Source organism: Gossypium hirsutum, chromosome A13 (genome assembly GCF_007990345.1).
Source record: "Gossypium hirsutum isolate 1008001.06 chromosome A13, Gossypium_hirsutum_v2.1, whole genome shotgun sequence".
NCBI lineage: Eukaryota > Viridiplantae > Streptophyta > Magnoliopsida > Malvales > Malvaceae > Gossypium > Gossypium hirsutum.
This window is the reverse complement of record NC_053436.1, coordinates 106892850-106918504: the sequence shown is the minus strand read 5'-3', so window position 1 is coordinate 106918504 and position 25655 is coordinate 106892850. Positions and strand designations below refer to the sequence as shown.

The 25655-nt window shown below is 34.3% G+C and overlaps 5 protein-coding genes across 7 annotated transcripts; 4 read left to right on the top strand and 1 right to left on the bottom strand.

Moving 5' to 3' along the window:
• The first annotated feature begins 907 nt into the window (after positions 1 to 907).
• LOC107893349 (protein Brevis radix-like 4) lies at positions 908 to 10797 on the top strand. 2 transcript variants are annotated; one of them, XM_016818310.2, is made up of 7 exons: positions 908 to 1008; positions 1094 to 1273; positions 1377 to 1756; positions 8150 to 8285; positions 8540 to 8937; positions 10287 to 10384; positions 10506 to 10797. In XM_016818310.2, exons 2-6 carry the CDS (start codon positions 1148 to 1150, stop codon positions 10363 to 10365), a joined length of 1119 nt encoding a protein of 372 aa, XP_016673799.1. In that variant the 5' UTR covers positions 908 to 1008; positions 1094 to 1147; the 3' UTR covers positions 10366 to 10384; positions 10506 to 10797. The 2 variants fall into 2 exon arrangements, with proteins under 2 accessions (XP_016673799.1, XP_016673797.1); XM_016818308.2 differs by having other exon boundaries at positions 10287 to 10797.
• A 210-nt stretch (positions 10798 to 11007) lies between these two features.
• LOC107893350 (uncharacterized) lies at positions 11008 to 11751 on the top strand. Its single transcript, XM_016818311.2, has one exon. The coding sequence runs from the start codon at positions 11273 to 11275 to the stop codon at positions 11645 to 11647; it is 375 nt and encodes a 124-aa protein (XP_016673800.1). The 5' UTR covers positions 11008 to 11272; the 3' UTR covers positions 11648 to 11751.
• A 3484-nt stretch (positions 11752 to 15235) lies between these two features.
• Positions 15236 to 16483, top strand: LOC107893351 (uncharacterized). The gene has a single exon (XM_016818312.2). The coding sequence runs from the start codon at positions 15789 to 15791 to the stop codon at positions 16161 to 16163; it is 375 nt and encodes a 124-aa protein (XP_016673801.1). The 5' UTR covers positions 15236 to 15788; the 3' UTR covers positions 16164 to 16483.
• Positions 16484 to 18027: 1544 nt separating this feature from the next.
• Positions 18028 to 19801, top strand: LOC107893352 (uncharacterized). Its single transcript, XM_016818313.2, has one exon. It carries the CDS (start codon positions 19289 to 19291, stop codon positions 19661 to 19663), a length of 375 nt encoding a protein of 124 aa, XP_016673802.1. The 5' UTR covers positions 18028 to 19288; the 3' UTR covers positions 19664 to 19801.
• Positions 19802 to 20604: 803 nt separating this feature from the next.
• LOC107893353 (replication protein A 70 kDa DNA-binding subunit A) lies at positions 20605 to 23849 on the bottom strand. 2 transcript variants are annotated; one of them, XM_016818314.2, is made up of 2 exons: positions 23293 to 23849; positions 20605 to 22565 (listed from the first exon to the last, which is right to left on the bottom strand). In XM_016818314.2, exons 1-2 carry the CDS (start codon positions 23550 to 23552, stop codon positions 20936 to 20938), a joined length of 1890 nt encoding a protein of 629 aa, XP_016673803.2. In that variant the 5' UTR covers positions 23553 to 23849; the 3' UTR covers positions 20605 to 20935. The 2 variants fall into 2 exon arrangements, with proteins under 2 accessions (XP_016673803.2, XP_040941577.1); XM_041085643.1 differs by having other exon boundaries at positions 23297 to 23540.
• Between the last annotated feature and the right edge of the window lie 1806 nt (positions 23850 to 25655).

The following is a 25655-nucleotide window of genomic DNA, read 5'->3' as shown; positions in this document are numbered from 1 at the left end:
AAATACATAAAAGAAAAAAAAATTAAACAATAAACTTTTTAGAACCAAAATGCAAACTTTTTTTTTTTTGGCCGGACCATTACTAATGAAAATACATGAAAAGAGAGAAGAAGCGATTATAGAGACAACCATAAAATTCATGTTTTATTTATATAAATTATACATGACATGTTGATCATGGCCGGGTTTAAGTATGATATTAATATATTTTATGTTTGCCCAAATTTAGCTTGATCCAAAATACGGGCCTAAAAATTTGTCTAAACTCGTTCATATTTATAAAAATATTAACCGAAACTCATTTTAGACTCGCCCATATTATATTTAATTTTTAAAAAGATATTTCTATTATTTTATTTTAATATTAAATAATTTTATACTTTTTATTTATTTATTGAATTTTTTTATATAATCATCTTAACATTTTTTTTTAATTTTTACATTAGGATAATATTATATATTTAGTATATGTTTATTTTTTTAACGTGTTCTAAATTATTTAGTATATAAAAATAACATAATATAAGGTATTATAAACTTAAAAATAGGTCGGGTCAAGCTTGAACATTAAATGTTTAAGCTCAAATCCGACCCATATATTAAATAAACTTAATTTTTTTGTTTAGACCTATTTTTTGAGATTAATAGTTTTATTTAAATCCTCTTAAATTTTAGATGAATTTTCAAAGGTGGCATTATTGCTCATGGGATTCTCAGTGTCTTATTTAATACTAATGGCATCAGCAGCACTACAGTATGTAACATCTTACAGCACTGCAAGAAGTAAACCCGCTAATTCCATATCCGTGCAAAAAAATGCCGGTAAATCCATCCGGTTGCAGGTTAATAACAAAAATAAAGCAAAAGGGTTTAAAAAGCTTTTCACACATTACAGCGATCAAAACTATCTCATTACAGCGATTCGCTCTCAAGCAAAAAAAAAAAAAAAAAAAGAAGCAAATGCAGCTTCTTACTGTCTCTAATCTCCTCCGAAGAGAGAATTGAGAGGTGATTTTTTTTTTATAAATTATGTTTTTATTTTGTTTGTTGTAAAGAATCTCTGATCATTTTGATTTTAATGGTTGGATTGAAGAATTCTTGAACGATTCGTTGAAACTGCGAAAGAAAACTGAATTCCAGAAGAATAATGCTGACGTGTATAGCTCGTTCTAAACAACCCGGTGATGACTTACCGAGTCAACTCGAGGAAACTGACTCTTCCGCTACTTCTAGCGCTAAGCAGAACCAGGCCATCAAGTCCCTCACTTCTCAGGTAATTTAACTCTGTTTAGTTTACGAAGTCAATGATTTTGAATTCCTTGATCTGTGTTTTCCTTTTAACGATAGTTTTTCTTTTTTTTGCGTGTGTGATTTAGTTCAAGGACATGGCGCTAAAGGCGTCGGGGGTGTACAGGCATTGCAACCCTTGCACGGCGCAGAGCCAGTTGAGAAACTCCGGCGAATCAGACGCTGAGTCGGACAGGTCCAAGTGGTCGTATCGCAGGACGGGGAGTTCGAGCTCGACGACGCCGAGGGCGTGGGGAAGGGAGATGGAAGCAAGGTTGAAAGGGATATCTATATCGAGTTCGAGCGAAGAAGCGACGCCGAAATCGGCGAGTGGACGCCGAATCCAATCGGTCGTATTCGTCGAAGAAAGTGAGCCTAAAGAATGGGAGGCTCAGGTGGAGCCCGGCGTGCTTATTACCTTCGTTTCGCTCCCTCACGGCGGCAACGATCTCAAACGGATACGGTTCAGGTGCGCGCCCTACTCTTTCTTTTCTTTCTGTTTTTGCAGAATTCAACTTGCATTTTCGGAGACTAGCAAAAATATTTGAATTTAAAAGTGAATATTAATTTTAGATTTTTATTATTCAAATTTGTTATATTCATTAATCTAAATTTGTTTTATTTTTATAATTATAAACTTAGCTGAATGTTTTAATTTTTAATTTTTTAAAGTTAAATATTACTTTTAATTTATAAAAAAAGTGAAATTATTTTTTAGCGAAAATAATTACTAAAATATAATTTTTAGCATGTTGATAACGTGATAACTCGCATGATAGTTTATAACATCATTTGTTATATATGTCATGTCAATAGATTCTAGAAGTTGGCATGGCCCCGGCCCCTAAAATGAAAAATTACCCTTTAAGTTTTTTAAATTTCTTTAAAATTTTAAATTAGTAAAAATAAAATTGTACTTTATCCCTTAAAATTATAAAAATTTGATTTAATCCTTTAAAAATTATAAAGATATAGACTATAAAAAATTAAAATTTTATTCGGCCCCTAAAAAATTTTTCTGGCTTCGCCCTACATGTCAACAAATAATTAAAAATTATAGAGATAAAAAATCAAAACAAATCAAAGTTAAAATTAAAAAATATAAAAAGTTCATAAAATTAAAAAAAAATTAGTGTGGAGTATACGGGGATTTTCATGCAGGCTATTGTGTTTAAAATTTTAACATTTTAGTTAGTATTCTCATTAAAAAAATCATATCGACTTTTTTTTTAAAATGTTAATGGTCAAATTTAACTAAAAAAAAGGGTCAAACTGATTAAAAATGTAAACATTAAGTGTTAAATTTGACATTATCCTTTTTTCAAATAATAATTTTGAATATAAAATCTCAAATTTAAATAATAATTTTTAGATTTTAATATTTAATAAATTTGAATATCGTTTATAAAAAAGTAAATTCAAATGTTGGTTTACCTAAAATGTTAATTTCTTCGCATTTTATTCTAAAATATGAGTCAATGAAAACGTGATACGTAGCACGTTTATTTAGAAGTTGTCAATTAAAAAAAAAGAAGATGAAATTTGTAATTTAAATAAAATTTTAAATATTTAAATAAAAACATAAAATTTAGAAGTCAATTTTGTAATTAAATCTTTTTATTTGACATTATTACGGTTATAGTTATTTTAGAAATTGTTGAATATTGGCAATATCCCACATTAGGAAAAGATAGAAATGGAGGGGGTTTGGTTTGTTATATATAGAACCCCTCCCCCTTTGGTTGTATTATCCCAAAATCTTCTCCTTTGTAATATTTCTAGAGGAAATATTAATTTGGTAGTGTCCGAGGACGTAAGCTAAATTGGCCGAACCTCGTTAAAACTCTGGTATTTTATTTCTTATTTGTTTGCTTTTATTTAATAGCTTTATGTTGGTTATATTTATTTAGTTATTATTGCTATAAATATCTAAGTGAGTTCTGTCTAGTTGTTGGGTTTTAAGCGGGACCATTGTGACCCCTCCAATTTAACTGGGAATTTTCTTAGTATAATTGTTGGCATAATAATTATCTAAATATTTCTGATAATATTGTTATTAATATTATCGTCGCTTCCGCAACAATTGGTATCCGAGCCAAGGTTTTGTAGTATGCTCTGTGTTTGCAGCTTAGTCTGATCTTACACATCAGAAACATTTCCTAAAGCTTGTGGGTATTCTGCATTTGGTGGCTATTAAGTAGAAGCTATGGCAAAAATGACAGAAGAAAAACCATCCATATCAACAACTTCCACTTCGTACATTTTGCCGAGGATTGGAACTGCAAATACGAGATTTGTAGTGGAAATTTTTGATGGAACAGGTCATTTCGGCATGTGGCAAAGTGAGCTTCTAGATGCCCTCTTTCAACAGGGTCTAGATATTGCCATTGAGGAAGAAAAACCAGAAGGGGTTGATGATAAAGAATGGAAGACCATCAACCGATTGGCATGTGGTACAATTCGATCATGTCTTTCCAGAGAGCAGAAGTATACATTCAGTAAAGAGACTTCTGCAAGTAAATTGTGGAAAGCATTGGAGGAGAAATTTCTGAAGAAGAACAGTCAAAATAAGTTACATATGAAGAAAAGACTGTTTCGTTTCAGTTATGTTCCTGGTACCACGATGAACGAGCACATTACCAATTTTAATCAGCTGGTGGCTGATTTGTTGAATTTGGATGTGACTTTTGAAGACGAAGACTTGGCGTTAATGTTGTTGGGATCGCTTCCTGAGGAGTTTGAGTACCTTGAAACTACTCTACTTCATGGAAAATCGGAAGTAACTTTCAATGAAGTAACTGCTGCATTGTATAGCTATGAACTACGCCGAAAGGATAAGTTGAAAGGTTCAAGTGAAGCAGCAGTGGAAGCATTGGTAACAAGAGGTCGTCAGCAAAGTCAGTCTAAGGGGAAGAGAAGAAAGTCCAAAGGTCGAGTTGTTGCCAAAGATGAATGTTCTTTTTGCAAAGAAAAAGGACATTGGAAGAAAGATTGTCCAAAATTGAAGAAAAAAGGGAAGACTCCGCAAGATGCAAATGTTGCAGAATGCAATAGTGAAGCAGAGTCAGACTTTTCTCTTAGTATGACATCTTCAACATTATATGCAGATGAGTGGATCATGGATTCTGGTTGTTCCTATCATATGTGTCCCATTCGGGAATGGTTCTTTGAATTTCAAAAACTAGATGAAGGGGTTGTTTACATGGGTAATGATAACACATGTAAAATAGCCGGGATAGGTTCAATTAAACTGAGGAGTCATGATGGATCTACTAGAATTTTGCGGGATGTACGATATGTCCCAAAGTTGAAGAAGAATCTCATCTCTTTGGGGTCGTTAGAATCTAAAGGCCTAGTTGTGACAATACGAGATGGAGTTCTTAAAGCAACTTCAGGAGCATTGGTGATGTTGAAAGGCATAAGAAAGAACAATCTGTATTACTACCAAGGTAGTACAGTGGTCGGGACAACAGCAGCAGCAATTACGAGTACCAAGAAGGACGCTGAGGCAACACAGCTGTGGCATATGCGTTTGGGCCATGCTGGTGAAAAATCCTTGCAAACTCTAGCCAAGCAAGGATTATTGAAAGGTACAAAGACTTGCAAACTTGAATTTTGCGAGCATTGTGTTCTGGGAAAACAACGAAGGGTGAAATTTGGCACTGGGATTCACAATACTAAAGGTATTCTGGATTATGTGCATTCTGATGTATGGGGACCGTCCAAGACTCCATCACTTGGAGGAAGACGTTATTTTGTCACCTTTATTGATGATTTTTCCAGACGAGTTTGGGTGTTTCCTATGAAGAACAAAGATGAGGTGCTTGAAGTTTTCCTTAAGTGGAAAACTAAAGTTGAAAATCAGACAGGAAGGAAGATTAAGGTTCTCCGATCAGACAACGGTGGAGAATATAAAAGCGATCCTTTCCTGAAGATATGCCAAGATTGTGGCATAGTAAGGCACTTCAGCGTAGGTGGAACACCGCAACAGAATGGGGTGGCAGAGCGTATGAATCGAACGCTTGTGGAGAAAGTTCGATGTATGTTATCTAATGCTGGATTAGATAGAAAGTTTTGGACTGAGGCTGTGACGTACGCTCAACATCTCATCAATCATTTGCCATCATCTGCTATAAATGGCAAGACTCCTTTGGAGAAATGGTATGGAAAACCTGCTACTGATTATGACACCTTGCGCATTTTTGGTTCTATTGCATATTATCATGTGAAAGAATCAAAGTTAGATCCAAGAGCAAAGAAGGCTCTATTCATGGGCTTCAATGCTGGTGTTAAGGGATATCGTTTGTGGTGTCTAGAGGCAAAGAAGACGATAATCAGTAGGGATGTTACCTTTCATGAATCTGCCATGTTGAATAAGGTAAATCCAGAAGGAGTGAGTAGTACTTCGCAGCAGGTGGAGTGTACTCCGCAGCAGGTGGAGTTTGAGCAGAGTGTGGTAATTCCAGCAAAAGGTACCACTAGTGATTCTTCATTGGCAGATGCAGAGTCAGATGAGGAAGAGGTTTCTACCCAAGAACCTCAACAGCAATCAGAGCCAATTGCAGTCAGAAGGCAGAGACGAGAAATTCAGAAACCTGCTCGTTTCACTGACATGGTAGCTTATGCACTTCCAGTTGTTGATAATATTCCATCCACTTACACCGAAGCCATTCAGAGTTTAGAGAATTATAGATGGTTAGGTGCAATGGAAGAGGAAATGCAATCTCTAGAGAAAAACAAGATGTGGAAGCTGGCACAACTACCAAAAGGGAAGAAGGCGATTGGTTGCAAAATTGAAGACACTATTGAAGTTTGTGTTATGAGAAGATGTTCGAAGATGTGGAATATCGCCAAGGTGGAGATTTGTTGAATATTGGCAATATCCCACATTAGGAAAAGATAGAAATGGAGGGGGTTTGGTTTGTTATATATAGAACCCCTCCCCCTTTGGTTGTATTATCCCAAAATCTTCTCCTTTGTAATATTTCTAGAGGAAATATTAATTTGGTAGTGTCCGAGGACGTAAGCTAAATTGGCCGAACCTCGTTAAAACTCTGGTATTTTATTTCTTATTTGTTTGCTTTTATTTAATAGCTTTATGTTGGTTATATTTATTTAGTTATTATTGCTATAAATATCTAAGTGAGTTCTGTCTAGTTGTTGGGTTTTAAGCGGGACCATTGTGACCCCTCCAATTTAACTGGGAATTTTCTTAGTATAATTGTTGGCATAATAATTATCTAAATATTTCTGATAATATTGTTATTAATATTATCGTCGCTTCCGCAACAGAAATTTCATTTACTGTTTGGAAAATCACTTTAGAGAATGGATGGGCACGTCATCAGTCAGGTTTATATATATTTTTTTTTCAAAGAATAATTGTTTTGTTTTTCTTGTTTTATTTATTAATTTTTTTCCAACCATTTTATTTTATTAATTGAGGCGATAGATGCATGACTTAGAGATTGTTTGGATGTCAATTTTGGATGCCTAATATTTTATTTTATTAGAGTTAATTGACACAATCTTTTATAAAGTGATCGATTTTTTAAAAGGAAAAAAAAAAGACTTTCCTTTTGTAAAGAGGAATTTTTATTTGCTTGATCATCGGCAGCCAATTTAAATAAAAAAATTTAAATTTTGTCACTAAAAATTTATAAAATTAATTATCATTTTTGTAAGATAAATTTATACATGATTTTTTTAGTCATTATATTTATAGAATTTAGGGTAAAGTAAAATCTGGATACTAATTCATTGTAAGTTTCAGTCAGGAATTTTCATGTAAATTTAGTCTTAGATTTTAAATTAATTAATATAATAATTTGAACAATATTTATTATATTTTCAATGAAATCTAAAAAATAAACGTATGAAATAATTACTCTTATTTTATTTTCCCTGACCTCTTTATCTGCCATTTTTCTTGTAATGTGTCATTGAGCCAAACATAGCCTTAAGCAACATTTTGTATAAAAAATGAAAGAAAATTTTAGGTGAGGGCCCCTATTGTGTAACAGTAGGTAGGTTGGCTTCACGCCTAATGAAAAGCAATACAGAAAAAGTCCAAAAGAAGAACTCATTGTGCCTTAGCAATGGTGTGTGGGACATGATTGATTGTGTTCAAAGCCTTTTCACTGAGGCTTTGTCTTCGTGTCGGATAAGCCTCTGCCTCTGTCTCTGCCTCTGCCCTTTCTTTTCATTTCAAACAAAACCAGGAAAAAGAAAATCCCATTTACGCCTGATTCTCCGTCGCCTTGTCTTCTCCCGACCCATGTTTTGTCATTTTCTTTTTCTTTAATTAATTAGGGAATATTTAAAAAGATATTTATTTATATTTTTATATATGATCTTTTTGGGACTTTTTTATATATGATTTAAAATATTGCATATATAAATTTTAATATATTAATAATTTGGGTTATAACACATTCCCTTTAATCATTTGATGATTGCAATGTTTATTATATTTCTCATTGTTAGGTTTTCAAGTCATTAAATAGTATTATCATTGTCAAATTATATTATCATTGTCAAATTAGGACTTCATTTCCAAGGACATGAATAAATATTATTATTATTTTTTATAGTTTTGATTTATGTTTTTTCAGTTCTTTATCTTTTATGAAGTATACATATATTTGAACATAAAAATGGGGATATGATTCTTCAAAAGACTGTCTAAATATATGAAAGTTCTTGGAAAAATTGAACCTACTCATGTCAGACTTGCATCCCGATGTGACACTCACACTCACGCTTTTAGCACAGACCGTGAACCACTAATTTCTGATTTCTGGTATTCTAATCTCGTGAACATCAGGAGTGTGCTGAAATATAGTTTATTTTCTTTGACTAGTCGGGAAATGTTTAACAAATGGCAAGCTCAAAGATGGTGGGCTGAGAACTATGACAGGGTCATGGAACTGTACAATGTTCAGAGGCTTCATCGCCAGGCATTTCCTCTACCAACACCCCCAAGGTCTGAAGATGAGGCAAGTTTTTAGCCTGTTACCAGCTTAAACATAATGAACTGCATCTACTTTATGGTACTTCATGCCCTTCGCTAATACTGTCATGAACTGAAGTTAGTATGTTGCGTGTATCTCAAGACGTCTGGTAATTCATGTATTACAGTCCTGTTCTTATATTTTTCCATGCCATACTCATGCTTAAGACATCTAGCCATGTCATATAATTGTGTTGTATCCAGCATTGACGGGTAATGTGTTTTTCCAATTCCTTACAGAGCTCGAAAATGGAATCGGCAGAAGAAAGCCCTGTAACACCACCATTGACCAAAGAACGCGTACCTCGTAATTTATACCGTCCAGCGGGGATGGGGATGGGCTACTCATCCTCAGATTCACTTGATCAGCACCCAATGCAGGCCAGGCATTATTGTGACTCTGGTCTTACTTCAACCCCAAAAGTTTCTAGCATTAGTGGTGCCAAGACAGAGATATCATCAATGGATGCCTCTATGAGGAGTAGCTCATCAAGAGAGGCTGATCAGTCCGGGGAGCTATCTATCAGTAACGCCAGTGATCTCGAGACTGAGTGGGTTGAACAAGATGAACCAGGCGTTTACATTACAATCAGAGCCTTGCCAGGAGGCAAAAGGGAGCTTAGGCGAGTTAGATTCAGGTATGGTTCAATGAACAAACCTTTAACTTCAGTGTGTTTGCCAAAAAACAATTAATATATACCAGACCATTATTACTGATAGAGAAATGTGTTCTTTGCACCTAATATTAGGAAACTTGCAATATCTCAAAGTGGTAGAAGTACACTGTTTCGCACTCGTCGTATTTGTAATTCAACACTCATGTTTAATGCACATCCGGACATGGATATAGGAATATGACCCACCAAATACATCTAAAAATGTCAAGTAACCACAGGGAGAACTATCATGTTGTAGGTAAATCCTTGCAGTCGCTGCAAATGCATCTTACAAGCTACAACTATCTAAAATTAAATTTAGATTAGTTCATATGCCTCAAATTTGTCACCCCTAGGTTCAATGGCAATCATTGTTAGTTGAAATCCAGATTTTAACTTGCCCTCTCCTTTTCAGTGCCTAGCATACGGTCTATAGTTTTCATTAGCACTGCTGTAATGATTGTTTCATATCAAATTATAAGGCCTTACATCAGCTATCTATTGATGCTAATTATAGTGTTCTATTTTATGCATCGTCATCATGGGCAGTGTCTTTATGCTTTGGTTGAATTATATTAGAAACCTTTACTCGTTTTGATGAGTTCAATATTCCCCATATCGGATACATTCTATTTAAAAAAAAAAAAATTATACATTTGAAGGTATATCTTCATAATCATATCTTGGTATATAGTATACAGGTACTTAATTACCGGTTTCTGTTAGGTTGGATAGTAAGGAGTTTGATGTTCTTTATGCAAAGTCTAATGTTCAAATCTTATGGACAGAGAAACAACACTGAAAGAACTTTCTCCCATCAAGGTCCGACTCAGCTCGACTCTAAATTTAGCCGAGACTTGTTGTGACTATTGGACACCTGATCTAAAGAAAGATAAAATTTAGGATACATAAACATTAAAGGCTCACTAGGAATGCTCCGAAAAGCCAATTGTCTCCTAGATTTGACTTCATTTTTAGGTTGATCCATCCAAGTCAATGATAAAATTAAGGTCCACCTTAGAAACAATTGTCATTAGAATTACCAACCATCATAAACAGATTCATTAGCCATAAATCATTTGTTTTTAATTTTTTTGTTGACAGCATCATCACTGTGAATCTTTCTTATTTGACCAACTATTCCATTCCCATGCCACGGCAACAAATCAACTTTAATTTCCATCAAAATTTATCTCATAATAATTAGCTTGATCCCTCACTTTTACAACCTCTAATCATGCAGCCGAGAAAGTTTCTTTTTTGGGTATAATCAAAATATTCTTCATGTCTATTCTATGGTTCATAAAAACTAATACTTTCGGGTTGTGCAGCCGAGAAATATTTGGAGAAATGCATGCTAGACTGTGGTGGGAAGAGAACCGAGCCAGGATACATGAACAATACTTGTAATTTGACCAAATCAAATGAGGTTAGCCACACCAGCGACTAGCTTCTTTTTGTTTGTTTGTCTAAAATTGTGGGGTGTGTGTAACTTTTTGTTCCTCTCATTTTCTACTTCTGCCATACTTGTTGAATCCCTTTCTACTCAGATATATAAGCAGGGGGATACTGTGTTTTGGGCACTGGTTGGTTCCTATCTGGGCAACTAAGTTTTCTTTCTTCCTTTCTCTCTTCATTGTAGCTTAGAAGTAATGATGGTGGTGGTGGGTGGGTTGGGGGCGTGCGGGGTTGTATTAACATGTCTTGGTGGATAAAGGGCACCTACTATATGTGTTTGGATCATGGTAAAAGACATCCAATGTCAATGTAAGAATGTTATTTATTTATTTTTGTTACTCATTTGGATCGGTATATAAGATCTCAGTATGTGTTACAGATGAATATATTGTTTATAAAGTGATATGAAAATTATTAATTTTTCATTAAAGTTAAACTCCAAACAAATTATTTTATTTGCAATTTAAAAATAGTAGAGGTACATACCAATTACCATGTACTTTCACTAATTGGATTCTAATGTCTTGGGCTCATCTAATGGGCCCAAATTCAGCCCAAATAGCTTAAGAAGCAAACATGTCAAAAGGAAATGAGGGTTTGGGCCATTAGCCAATCATAGAAGTTGTCACCCAAAATTTTATCCTTAATGGGGATTGGACCAATAAGATAACCTTATCCACCAATTCCAACTTGAGAAGCTGCCACGTAAGACATAGATAGAGCTGTGAATGCCACGTGGCACATAAAAATCTCAATTTCCCACCCCTCTCTCTAAAACACTCATTTGCCAAGAAATGGAAGGAGTTTTTTTGGGGGGGGTTTAGACTTGTAGGGTGAAGAGAGCAGAAAAAAAGAGTCAATGGCTTCCAGTTCAGCTGCTTCAATGGCTCTGCCCTTAGCTGGAGCTACTCAAAACAGGATGCCAAGTTCTGAGGCATTCTTTAAGCCACTCCCGGTAAAGCCATGGAGATCAATGGGCGCTGTTAAAAGACCCAACGGACGGCTCCAAGTCAAGGCTGCTTCTTCTTCGTTCAAGGAAAAGGTGGTGACAGGGTTGACAGCAGCGGCGCTGACGACATCGATGATGATCCCAGAGGTGGCTCAAGCAGCTGATGGAGTCACCCCATCTCTCAAGAACTTCTTGCTCAGCATAGCGGCTGGTGGTGTGGTTCTGGTCGCCCTTGTTGGAGCTGTAATTGGTGTGTCCAACTTCGACCCTGTCAAGCGGACCTGATCTGAGTTCATATAATTCTCTCTCATGCTGTACATTTTTCTTTTAATGTTATCTGTTTAAGAATGTTTTCCAGTTATAAACTGCCGTAGCTGTATTTTGGTTGAGATCCTTTCAGCTTCTGAAATTTCTTTCCAATTTTTCGCTAATTTGGACCCTTGGGGGGTTGGAGGGGGGGGTGGGGTAAATGAGAAACTTAATTAAATCTTACTCAAGTTGGATTTTAAAACACGAATTTAATTTCATTTCAACAATGGATGGAGCTGAATTCGAGTTTAATATATGATTCGAACAATTTGAGAGTATAACCTGCGATCGTATCTTCGTATTTATGTTTAGATATCATGAACATGCATTGGATCCTACACATGTAATTCAGAAAAGGAAAAAAAAAATTTGAAGAGTAAATCCATCGTGACTAAGACATAATAATCTATTTTACTTTTCAATTTTATATAAAAAATTATTTTAATTTTCGGTTTTTAGCATTTAGATTTTTTCCTTATGTATTTCATATTAGTAACTAAATAATTTTTAAAATAAACAAATATTAAAAAATACACTTTTAAATTTGTATCTTTTAATAATTTTTAAAATAGTCTTAATTTTTTTTTTAATTTTTTAAATTTTAAAAATTAATTAATTATTGACGTGGTATCTACTTAGCGTTAACTTTTTAATCCATTTTGGAACGACTAAACAAACATTATAAATTTAAGAAACAAAGGAGATGAAAAATTAAATGAAAAATTCAAATTATTTTTTTATAGAGTTGGAGGGCTATTCGATTTTCTAATACTCATTCGAACGAATATAAAATTTTGGTATCTTTATAAATGATTATATTTTATTTTTCATTATATTATATTAAAAATTAAAAATATTTTTTAAATAGAATATTTATTCGTTTAAACCATATAATTGAGTTGAAATTGGATCCAACAGATTAATAATAAGTAATATTATTTAATTATTAATAACAAATAAAATTATATTAATCATATTTCTGTATAGTAATTTTTTTATTCGTTTTAAACTATATAATTAAATATATTAATTATTTATTAATAACATATATTATTTTAGATTAATTGCGGCTTATTAAATGTTGCAATATAACAATTAAAATAAGCATCACTGGTCAAATTTCAAGTGTATGTTTTTTGATACATAACAATAACAATGCATAATTTTGATATAATCATGTAGTTTATTGATGATCGAAATTTGTAACATAAGTGAACGTGTTAATCAAGTAATAAAGTGATAAAAAAGATATCATTCTCACTAGGGTCAAATTTTAAGTTGTTGAGTACTAACAAATTGGTTTTATCTAATGCATATAAATAAAAATAAATTATCGATTCTACTAAAATTAAACTAATCAAACTATAAAAACTTTACTAAACTAAAGCAATGAAAACTTTCGAAGTTTGTCAACCAATTTTATAGACTTGGAACTTTAACTTCACCTAATCAGGTTAATCAATTATCCCTTATTCAATTGTTCAAACTGTGTAATTATTAATCTAGGATTCAATGGCAGTAACTAAACTCTTCTAGTATCTAGCTAAGTTAAACACCCTTCCCCACTAGCTATGTTCTTATATTAGGCAAATTGGGTGAAGTCACTAAGAATAAACTTATTGAGTTGATTAGGGCATTAGGTATATTCCTACCCAAATTGCAAATTAACTTGTTTATCAGTATTACTTAAGTTAATCCTAATCTATTCAGTTTAGATCTCAACTCTAACTTTTTTTTTAAAAATAAATCAAGGTTATTAAAATTAATACAACTTGTTGATTGGGTAAGCAAAATAAATAAGCACAAGATTGAATAAATAATTCAAGGATCGAAACATTGAAGAGAAAATAAATTAGTTAACTAAGAAATAGGATCCTTCATTATTAAAAAGATAGAATTTAATTCATATTGAGTTGAGAAAATAACAAAAAGATATCCACGACAAACTTACATCAACAAAAAAACAGTGGGGATAAGTAAGGGCCTTGGGCCCTCTTGGATAAAATGGACATATTGCAGTTTAAGTTCACTTACTATTTAGTATTACAAATTAATCTTTTTGAATAAAAAATTTCAGTTTGGCCCTCAACAATTTATATTATTATCCTCATAAAAAGTAAAAAGAAAATAATTAAGAGAGAAAATGGTTAAATAATTTATGGTGAGCTCTTCGGAATTTTTTTTTTCTTATCAATGCAAGTTTGAAACTTTCCTTGGTGCGAGAGAGCATTTCTTTAGCTCCCAAGTGATTTATTCCTCTTTTCCTCTTCTTTTGTTCTTTTTAAATTTTGCTATCCCTGTTTTTAGGGTTCATACTCGCATCACTCCATTGTACGCAGAAGTTGCAATGAAACGAACTACTTATTGTCAAAATTTCTAAATTGAAGAGCTTATTCCACCACACTGAATTAAATCTGGTAGAGCAGAAGGCTTCTTTTGCCACTTTTTTCTCTATGCTTCAAGTCTTCACTTCTTCATTCGTTGCCTATAATTGAGAAAAAAAAATAGCAAGTAAACTCGAACCAACTTTGAAAATGATCAAAATTGAACAAAATTAAAATAAAATATAATGTAAACTAACATGAATGCTAAAATTACCTCCTAAAATACTATGAAAACTATATTAAAGTAACTCTAAATATGAGAGTTATCATTTATTCATCATTCTTCAATTGACTTATTGTGTTTTGTCTTTCGCGCGTATTGAAAAATTTTATTAGATACTTATAGAACACACCGAGCTAAACATGCCAAAACTATATATTCAAATCTATGACCAAAAACTTAAACCTTAAATCGAAACTATCAAAATCTTATTTATCATAACCAACTGTATTTGTACATGTCCATTAGTACCCACATATTCTGCAAGGTAACCAAACCAACACATTTCATATGGACGAACACATTTCTTTCATTATTGAATCAAAAGCAATTTGGAGAACTAAAAGTTCACGGAATAAAAAAAAATCCCTATTAAATCTATTGTCCAAATTGGATATCCATGGTATTTTTTTTTAGGTTGTAATTAGGGTATTCACCGTTGATAGAAGTGATTAATCTCCTCGTTGTATGTACTCTCTAAAAAGATAAATGGCTAGTCATAAAATATGCTCTATTACTATGAACAAGGATTGAACCCCAACCATATGATTAAAGGATGAGGTGAGCAACTACCATATCACACTTCATGATTACTGCATGGTACATAATTTGGTAAAGTGCAAATGTTAATATAATATTTTAAGAAAATGAATAGTAGGATTTTATTAGATTTGGTGAAAATAACAAGTAAACCCTTTTACTATAGGGATCAATTCAAATTGATCATTCTACTATTAATCGAAGAAATTTAAATAATGTTTTGATAAAAAAAGTTAGATTTAAACAAAGTTAACATTTATTGTTTAAAGAATTACATGAAAATCATTTTTCTATTTGCAGTTTAGCTCCAAAAAAACATTTTATTTGCAAAATCATAAATGCTTTAAAGATATTTACTTTGTTAAATAATAAATGTTAACTTTATTAAATAGAGGAGAAAACTAATTTAAACTTATCCACAAACCTTATACTAATATCATTTCGTCTTCTAATTTTCTTTAGTACAACGATGATTCGAACCCAGATTATTTCCGAAAAAGATCAACATGTAGATATTAGCCTAACATGTCAGTTTTCTCATATTAATGTTTTAAGCCTAACATTAGCCTAATAAAAATAGTATTTGATAAAGTTGCTATTGGGTCCAAAATGAACCCAAATAGCTTAAGAACCACACAAGTCCAGAAGAAATCAGTGTTTCGGCCATTTAGGGTGCCACTCAATGGCCATTAGCCAATCAATAAAAGTTATCCCACCCAAATTTCAACCTCAATGGAAGATAGCCTTATCCACCAATTCTAACTTGAGAAGCTGCCACGTAAGACAGATAGATTTGTGAATGCCACGTGGCACCAGAAAATCTCAATTTCCCACCTCTCATTTCTTGTTCCCTTATCCCTCCTCTAAAAAAAACACATTTGCAGCAAAAACAAAAGGAGGACGATTTTTTTGGGGGATTTAGACTTACGGTGTGAAGACTGAAGAGAGCAAGTAAAAAAGAAAAAAAGAACCAATGGCTTCCACTTCAGCTGCTTCAATGGCTCTGCCCTTAGCTGGAGCTACCCAAAACAGGATGCCAAGCTCTGAGGCATTCTTTAAGCCACTTCCGGTAAAGCCATGGAGGGCAACGGGCGGTGTTAAAAGACCCAACGGAAAGCTCCAAGTCAAGGCTGGTGCTTCTTCGTTCAAGGAAAAGGCGGTGACGGGGTTGACAGCAACAGCGCTGACGACATCGATGATGATTCCAGAGGTGGCTCAAGCGGCTGATGGAGTCACCCCATCTCTCAAGAACTTCTTGCTCAGCATAGTAGCTGGGGGTGTGGTTCTGGTCGCCATTGTTGGAGCTGTGATTGGCGTGTCCAACTTCGACCCTGTCAAGCGGACCTGAGCTGAGCTCATATTGTTCTCTCAGATGCTGTACATCTTTTTTCTTATGTTATCTGTTTAATAATGTTTTTGCAGCTATAAACTACCGTAGCTGTACATTGGCTGAGACCCTGTCAACTTGTGAAATTTCAATATTTTTTATTCAGTAACTGTAAAATTGCCCAACACTTTGTTTTCAAATGTAGGATAATACAGGAATGCATCAGATACAAATATTTGTATTTGTTTTTATCGAGCTTTTGCCTGTATTCCAAGGTAAAGGTTGCTGTCATATTCTTGTATCCATTTTTGGATATAATGGAGACATAGTTATACATTGAAGATATGTTTTTATTTCAATTTTTTTGCATGTAATATAGGAGGTCATTGGTCGCATCGTATCCTTATCTTTTGTGTTTAGATATCATGAATATACATTGGATCCTGGAGTAATGCAGCGCACAGCTCGCACGCCACGGCGCTCCTGGGCAATGAAACCCGCATTGTGGCCTGCTGCCTCAACTCCGAAACGCCCTGACTTCTATTTTCATGCTCGTGCGGTTTTGTCTGGTTTATTATTATTATTACTATTATTATATAGTGTTTCTTAAAATCTAATCTTTTTATGATGTCGAAAACTATACCAAAAACATGCATACGATTAATAATGTTATTTTCTATCAATTGAATTACACGAGAGAGAAAACAATTTTGAAAATCAATTTATATGGATAGTGCAGTACAACCCGACTTTGATACCATTATTGAAAAAAAATTTGCACAAAATTTTTTTAAAATTTTTCATAAAATCCAACTTTAATTGTGATTTATATAATAATAAATTTCATCAAATTTAATACATGTATTATTATGATAAGGAGATATGTCGAATCCTAGATCTAGCACCAAGGTGCTAGCATTTTAGTTTAGTTCTTTAGCCATGAGTTATTGTAATTAAGGGAGATCGATTATAGAGCTAAATTAGACTTAATCATGTGTTGGATCGCTCGTTTAAGCTCAAAGGCTCGTCTGAAAAGTGAGAGGGTTTGAGCAAAAATATAAACTTGAAAAATGGACCGAGCTTCTGGTAGGATTATTTGCCCAAGTTTGGCCCGACTTAGTCTAAAAAATTTAATACAGGCAGGCCAGGTCGAGCTCGGATTTAATATTTTTAACTTGGGTCGGGCTTAAACAGAATTTAAGCTCAATTTTTTGGGCCAACTCAGGCCTAGAAAATGGACCTAAAATTTTGTATCGACACTAACAAGACACCATCGGTTCTAGGTCTAACGCATCAACTGGGACAATTTCTTTGCCTTTTGAAGAAGTTAGAGCAAGTACAGAAGCATTGTCAGTAGAATTTAGCCACCCCTCAATAGAGATGGCGATGTCTACATCAATAATTTCCATTTCAAAAGAGCTACTTTAAACATATCCATGACCATATACGCTATATATTCAAAGGCAAGGCTTCGTTTTGTGGCAGAAGAATAAGGCCTTTATCTTCTCTTTTTAATCATCTGGTAATCTGGTTTTCAGAATTGCCATTTGCAACTAATGAAAGCCATTTATTATATTCTCTTCGAAATCAGCAGGACTTTATCTGAACCATAAGAAGAATTGCCAGGGAATTGCAGAATGGAATTGGGACTGAGAGATTTTTTTTTTTTTTTGGGGGGGGGGCATCAAGAACAGGTTCTTCAAAATTAACATCTTGTAACACAAGAACTTAATTTATCATAACCAATTGAAACTATATGCAAAATCTATGGCATAAAACTTTTGTATTGGACTGAAATTATCGAGATCTTGTTAATCATAACCAACTGGATTTATACTTGTTCATCGGTATCCAAGGATTCTTCAAGGCAACTAATCTTGGGGAATGAGAGTTCATAGGTACAAGAGTTCTTTCAATGTTGAATCAAGATCAACTTGAAGGACTAAAAGTTTACATATAAAATTGGTATGAGATATCCAATCGTCAACTCGAAACCCGAACATAACTCAGACTACTGACTGCAACCCGAGTTTGGACCTCATCAGGTAGAGTCGTTGAGAGGCTCGCGGGAAGAGCTCGTGAGCTCAATTCGCACATCCCCAAGTGTTCGTGAACACATGGTATGAAGCCAAATGAATGAACCGAAAAGCACCCGGACCAGCAAACACATGTTAAGTCTAGGATAGTATATGTGTCGACATGTAAGGAACCTTTTTAAAACGTCAATTCCATGAACGATAACCATATCATATAAATAATCCAATTCTCCCCACTAAGAGAACACATCAGAAACACTCAACAAAAACAAATGGAGATCCGTATTAAAATCATTGCCAAAATTAGATATCTGTTGTAACAATGTTTGAATGAAAAATGTATAAGTGTAAATGTCAATAGAATAATTAAAAATGAATGGTAGGATTTAATTGGATTTGATGAAAGTAATTAGCAAGTTACAGAGATTAGTTTAAATTAATCCATTTACTATTAAATAAATTAATTTAGTTGAACTCCAACACTTTGCCTATTAGTCAAAGATGATCAACCCACACCCACATCATGAGATTGAGAGGCAGGGACCGTGTGTTAGTGGTATTGTGTGTGGAAAATAAATTTCAGTAACGTGTGAGTTAAAAATTATATAAAAATTAACTTATTCACATTTTAACTCTAAATAAAATATTTTATTTGCAAAATTATAAATGCTTAAAAAAAACTACTTTTAAATTGACTATTTTTGCTAGAAGTGAATCTGATTCTAATGTTTTAAAGTCTATCATTAGCCCAATAAAGCTGCCATTCGCCAATCTCATGGGTCCAAAATCAGCCCAAATAGCTTAAGAACCACTTAAGTCACAAAGAAATCAGAGTTTCGGCCAATCAATAAAAGTTCCCTCACCCAAATTTCAACCTCACTGGAGATAACCTTATCCACCAATTCCAACTTGAGAAGCTGCCACGTAGGACATTGATAGATTTGTGGACGCCACGTGGCATCTGAAAATCTCAATTTCCCACCTCTCATTTCTTCGCCCCATACCCCCCACCTCTCAAAAACACACAATTGCAACCAAACAAAAAGAGGACAATTTCTTTTGGTTTTTAGACTTGCAGGGTGAAGAGAGCAAGCAAAAAGGAAAGAATCAATGGCATCCACTTCAGCTGCTTCAATGGCTCTGCCCTTAGCTGGAGCTACCCAAAACAGGGTGCCAAGCTCTGAGGCATTCTTTAAGCCACTTCCGGTGAAGCCATGGAGGGCAATGGGCGGTGTTAAAAGACCCAACGGAAGGCTTCAAGTCAAGGCTGGTGTTTCTTCGTTCAAGGAAAAGGCGGTGACGGGGTTGACAGCGGCAGCACTGACGACATCGATGATGATGCCACAGATGGCTCAAGCGGCTGATGGAGTCACCCCATCTCTCAAGAACTTCTTGCTCAGCATAGCGGCCGGGGGTGTGGTTCTGGTCGCCATTGTTGGAGCCGTAATTGGTGTGTCTAACTTCGACCCTGTCAAGCGGAGCTAAGCTCATATAATTCTCTCTCATGCTGTACATCTTTTTTCTCATCTTCCCTGTTAATAATGTTTTCAGTAACGAACTTCTGGATGTATTTTGGCTGAGACCCTGTCAACTTCTGAAATTTCTACCTTTTTATTTACGCTACTTTCGAGGAGATACCGACGCTGCAACAACTCGTGAAAAACTTTTCGAGTAAAATTTGAACTTACGAATTTTACCAACCTTTTCATTTATATATATAATTATATTATTGCTCTTAATATATATTATTAATCTTAACCTCAATCATTAGTCTGAGCTTGAATATATACAAATTTGAACGAGTTCAAACTTAATTATAAAAATTGATAAATGAGTTTAATTAAACTTTAACTTGAGTAACTCTATTTCAAGTTAAACTCGAGCTTAAAGATAAATATTTAATCGAGCTCAACCAAGTAACGAGCTCCGAATTTCAAACTAAACTCAAACTTGCTTGTATCAAGATTATACCTCTAAATGCACCCTAGTGCCAGACAAAAAAGTACTCTCACAAAAAACTCGAACGTGAATGTTGGATAATACAAATATGTATCCGACACAAAATAATGTTCTTTTTTTCTAAAATTTTGCATGTTCAATTCACATATCCATCTTCGGATATCATGTTTACACGTTGTGAGTGTGATATATCAGTGAACAACAAAAACATACATTTTTTTCTCAATTTTTTTGCATGTATATGGAAGTTGCCAATACCATCATATCCTCTTAATCGTGTTTAGATATCATGAATATGCATGACTATATATGGTTGATCTTAATATAAACTATCAACCTCCATATTGGCATAGCAAATTTATGCAATTTAACCACGCATACTATATTCCCCTTAGCAACCATAAACAGTAAGTAAAAACTTGCTTGCTAGAGTGTCAAATTGGGATATATATCTTACACGAGTATACTTAAATTTGAAACAGGAATCATATATCTTGAAGATTATCTTTATGTTAATCCATCAACAACGTAAACAAAAGACTGAATGGTGACAACTCGCAAATGTCACCATAGATTTAAAGCTCGATGTATCAAACTAAGAATTCTGAAGCAGTAAACATGCACTAAAATGTTAATGCCAAAGATCAAGAATATGCAGAATTATAGCCGCTATACAATCTTGAAAAGTCTCTACCAATCTGAATCACTAAAAGCAATTATGTAAATCGATGATGCCTAAGAAATGTTAAAGAACTACGTTGAACCAAAGCTACAGCTCCTAAATTCACTACTTAAAGTTCAGAATTGTTTTCTATTCCGCAAATTCTTTGTAACCATATCGAGAAGGTACCTGCTTTCTGCAGAGTAGTTCACCTTGTCAACCTTCACCACAGTGATTTTTACCCTCTGCTCGTCACCATAGAGTTCCTCTTTTATTTTAAGCCTAAACAAATATTGGTGAAAGAGTCGGCTGCGAATTATTTCACCGAATCGGGTATCGTCCTGCAATTCATATTTCAATAAATACATTTCCTTTGCCGAGCATCCCAAGATTTCTTCGCCAGCTTCCTGGAAAGCTGTTACCCAAGTGAGTCCTGTATGGTCTTGAATCTGGACCTGGAGAAGATATCTGTAATCACATTCCTCGAATTCTTGGTTGCAACGGTCACAAAGCCATCTTTTATTACCGGATTGTGTTACTTTCTTATTGCATTGTCTATCTCCAATCATCAATGGGCAGGCTGTATAACAGAAATTATCTGTTTTAATGAAAACTACAGTCGCCTTGGCTGTGACCCAATCTGGCTTATCAGATCTTCCGAGACCTTCGTCCTTGATCTGAGTCAAGGTTTTACGTATCTCATTTTTGGATCCTCCAGGCATAATTTCTTTAGAAATTGAGATAGAAGCTGTATTTCTCCCCCCACTTTCAAACCACGCTCTCAGGCCCTGTGCCTCTGGACAATCTGGATCTATAAAGAGCTGTGTGGAAGAAATAGTGCCAATGGACTTCCCATTAAAGTCATTGACCTTTCCAGCTTTAACCGCCAAAACTGGGAAAAGCCCAGAATCGACCATTTCTTGCAGCTTTTGACCTTCCTTGTTGCAGAAATCACCCCAAAGGGTTAGCTCAACACTCTTTCCAGATACATCCTTTAAATTCAGAATCCTTCTCTGAGTTTCCATACCATTCTTCCTCAAAATAGGAACTGAAGGGTTAACAGATATCACAATACCGATAACATCAAGTATAGAATTGTTTTCAGCACTCTCAATTTCAGTGATAGGTCTGAAGGAGAACTGTTGTCTTGGAATAGAGCCATCTTCATCAGGGCAAAGCTCCACGGTTGAATTTGATTCCAAGAATATCTCCCACTCATTCTTCAAATGGTTGAAATTCTTTTGCGCGGGTTTCAAGCTACCCTTTGAAATCAAGTAAACTTTACCAACTTCAATAACATTGTAGAAGCGATCAACAACAGCGTTGAAGCAAGTTACTCGTATTTCCCCTCCATCAGAGTCAAGGAGGTCAAAGGAGAAGACCTTCCCATCTCCTCTAGCATTGTTGTAGCGACGAAGGTCCCCTTTTGCAGTCACTCGAGCCTTGATAGCCCAACGTCCTTGATAAGGATTTAGAGCAGCAATAGGAATAATGCGTGCTGGTGCTTCATTCTTCATTATTGGGCCCTGAATTTTGTAATTTGGAGGTGGCTGGTATGCAGGTTGAATAGTTGGCTGAAAACTCTGGGCCTTATTAGCAGGAGCTGGGGCGCTATATCTATTATTGGTGGACCTCGTAGAAGGCTCAAACAAATTGTTATTAGGCATTGACTTGTTAGCTTCGGGCTCAGAACCCATAAGAAGTTTAGGATTCCCGATTATTTCATACTCTGGAATTATAGTCTCCATATTCAGCACAACAATAATCCTACACAAAGAGAACAAAAAATAATATATATATCCAAGGCCTCTTAAATGAACATTATGCCAACTCCCAATCAAAATAGCTGAGACTCGAAAGCAACAAAGTTCTTCTAAGGTGTACCCAATATAACATGAGAGCTAATAACTATTCACTGTCTAAAAAATATAAAGCTAATCTAATTTGCTGAAGCTACTAGCAAATTTGGTTTCAAATTATACACTTTGGACAATTAACTTTTATCATACTTTATAACCAATACTTTGAAGTTGAATAATCTTCTTCACAAAGACCTTTGAACTTGTTACTCAGAAGGGGAAAAGATTAACAATAATTCATCTACTTAAAAGCTCCTTCAACTTTGTACACAGAGGACAATTAACTTTTACCTTACTTTATAACCAATACTTTGAAGTTGAATAATCTTCTTCATAAAGACCTTTTAACTTGTTACTCAGAAGGGGAAAAGATTAACAATAATTCATCTACTTAAAAGCTCCTTCAACGTTGTACACAGAGAACCAATCAAACTAATCGAAAATAAATAAGAATTTGAATTTCTGTAACTAAGCAACAACAAAAATAAAAGTCCAAGTCCAACTTTTCTTTGGTATTAAAATAAAACGGTCTAAATTAAAACAAGCAAAAAAATCGTACATCAATATTCAAAGCATTCGGCTAACTGAGAAATTTGATAATCTAATAAAGGAATACAGATGTAAGAAATTTGCACCTACGATTTTGGACAGTGCTGCAAATGTAATCGATCAACTGGATGATAGATCCTTTCTTGACTCGTCCGGTCCTGACTTGTTCATTGAGCTGAGTGGCGAGCATTGCGTGCTGAGTTGATTCAGAATCGGATAACAAAAACCGGTACCTCTCCTGAGAGTTGCCAATCAGCTTAATATCCACCACCTGAACCAACGGCTTGGAGTTAACATCGCCGCTGTTCATCATGGCAATCGCGTTGCGCGTGAGATTCACCGGCATCTTCTTCGTCGGTAAAAGTAGATCTCTGGTTTTAAAATAAAAGAACCCTAAACCACACAAAAAATATAGCAAAAATAAAAATAAAAAGAAAACACAAACAATGATGGAGTTTTGAATGGATTAATAAAGAGTAAAGATGAATTCAGAGGAGATACTGAGCTTTTGATTATGATAAAAAGGAAATTTTCCTTCGTATTTTTCCCTTGTTGGCGAGAGAGAAAATGAAAATTTGGATTCGATTTTGGAAACGAAAAATGGGCACCAAAATTCCTGTTTGGAGGCAAATTTACAGTTATATCCCCGTATTGCTGGCGCCTTCCGGATGATCCATTTTTTGAACTTATGGTTTAATTGAGCCTCGAGGTTTTCAAACTAAACGCAGCGTTTTGGGCTTTTCTTCTTTTATAGTACCCAAAAGAATAAAATACTATAATGACGCTAATCAATTTCATTTGGGAAAAATGAATGTCTGATATAAAAGTTTAGGATAAACTATAAAAATAAAAATAGTTATTTTTATTTACTTTAAATTATATTTTAGTCACTTATATTTGAAATGTTATGTTTTAGTTATTTATATTACGTTTTATTACAAAGTAGTCACTCTACCGTTAAAATTCGTTATCTCCCTAACGGCAGTCCTACGTGCCAGTGCAAATGGGTTTTAAATGTCAAATTAGATGTTCAGTTGCTGGGATGAAAATAGATTTTTAATTAAATAAATTTAATTTGGACCGCCATTAAGGAGATAACAGAACTTAACGGTAGAGTAATCGTTTCATAACAAAACAATAACATAAGTGACTAAAACGTAATATTTCAAACATAAGTAACTAAAATTTAATTTGAGGTAAAATAAAAGTGACTATTTTTATAGTTTACACAAAATTTTATGTTTTGATAATAATTTCTAAAATAAAAGCTTTTCAAAAATTAAAATTAAAAGGCATATATTTGATACGAATATTCTTAATATTTTACTATATTTTATTTATTTAGAGCTTATATTCTGGCTATTTTACTAAATTAACTTAAAAAATTTTGATATTTACAAAAATGACTTAGGTTCAAAAATAATCACCAAAATTACCTGAAATGAACAGTATAATGGGGTTGTGGCTTGTTAATGGCCGGCACCAACACGTATTTTGCACCCATGATTGCCTGATGATTGTGTCAGGCTTTAAAAAATTATTTTTTTTAGTTTTGGCCTGTCAATGGCTGGCACCAGGGTATTTTTTTAAAAAATTGTATCATACTGGTATACAAAAATACGAGTTTTTAAAAAAAAAAATTGGTCCTAGCCTATCAATGGCCGGCACCAGTATTAAAAAAAATTTTAAATTTTTTTGGAGCTGGCGTGTCAATAGCCGGCACCAAAATACGAATTTTTTTAAAAAAATTTTGTGCTGGCATGTCAATGGCCGGCACCATTGACAGGCCAACATCAAAAAATTATTTTTTTTTAAAAAACACGTATTTTGGTGCCGGCCATTGACAGGCCAGCACAAAAAAATTTATTTTTTTAAAAACTCATATTTTGGTGCCGACCATTGACAGGCCAGCACCAAATAAATTTTTTTTAAAAAAACTCGTTGTAGGGCCCAATTTCAGCCCGGCCTAAACCACCAGGAACCAAAACCAAATACAAGCCAATTAAAGCCTAAATACCTACCTTTAAGTCCAAATCACAGCCTAAATCAAACACCTAAAACAAAATTACAGACCAAGCCCAATTACCTAAACCCTAAGCAAACCCCAACAGCCCAAAAAAATAATAAAAACAAAAACAAAAAGCCTAGCAGCCAACACCATTAGCCTCCACAACCCAGGGCAGTCTCCAGGCACCGCACGTCTCACACTTCCTCCGTGTCGTGCGCTGCTCCACCATGCGACAACAGTGATGCACTCACGCACGTACCTGAAAACGTGTAAAATGGGTTATAAATATTGGCTATAAAAGCCAATATACAATTTTGTATAGGGGGAGTTTTTCTTGGGGGGGAAGAAAGGGGAGATCTAAAAAAACAACAGTTGTACAACATACAATAGAGAGCACTTCAGGAAATACGAACAGATCAAGGGAGTTATTCTAAGGTTTTT

What these genes read in the sequence shown, in the direction of transcription:
- LOC107893353 (XM_016818314.2), bottom strand. Translation starts at nt 23,552, where the DNA reads ATGCCGGTGAATCTCACGCGCAACGCGATTGCCATGATGAACAGCGGC. An exon ending in AGCACTGTCCAAAATCGTAG is followed by an intron (nt 22,566 to 23,292) that starts GTGCAAATTTCT and finishes CTCTTTGTGTAG; the next exon opens with GATTATTGTTGTGCTGAATA.
- LOC107893351 (XM_016818312.2), top strand. Translation starts at nt 15,789, where the DNA reads ATGGCTTCCACTTCAGCTGCTTCAATGGCTCTGCCCTTAGCTGGAGCT.
- LOC107893352 (XM_016818313.2), top strand. Translation starts at nt 19,289, where the DNA reads ATGGCATCCACTTCAGCTGCTTCAATGGCTCTGCCCTTAGCTGGAGCT.
- LOC107893349 (XM_016818310.2), top strand. Translation starts at nt 1,148, where the DNA reads ATGCTGACGTGTATAGCTCGTTCTAAACAACCCGGTGATGACTTACCG. An exon ending in TCAAGTCCCTCACTTCTCAG is followed by an intron (nt 1,274 to 1,376) that starts GTAATTTAACTC and finishes TGTGTGATTTAG; the next exon opens with TTCAAGGACATGGCGCTAAA. An exon ending in CTCAAACGGATACGGTTCAG is followed by an intron (nt 1,757 to 8,149) that starts GTGCGCGCCCTA and finishes TTCTTTGACTAG; the next exon opens with TCGGGAAATGTTTAACAAAT.
- LOC107893350 (XM_016818311.2), top strand. Translation starts at nt 11,273, where the DNA reads ATGGCTTCCAGTTCAGCTGCTTCAATGGCTCTGCCCTTAGCTGGAGCT.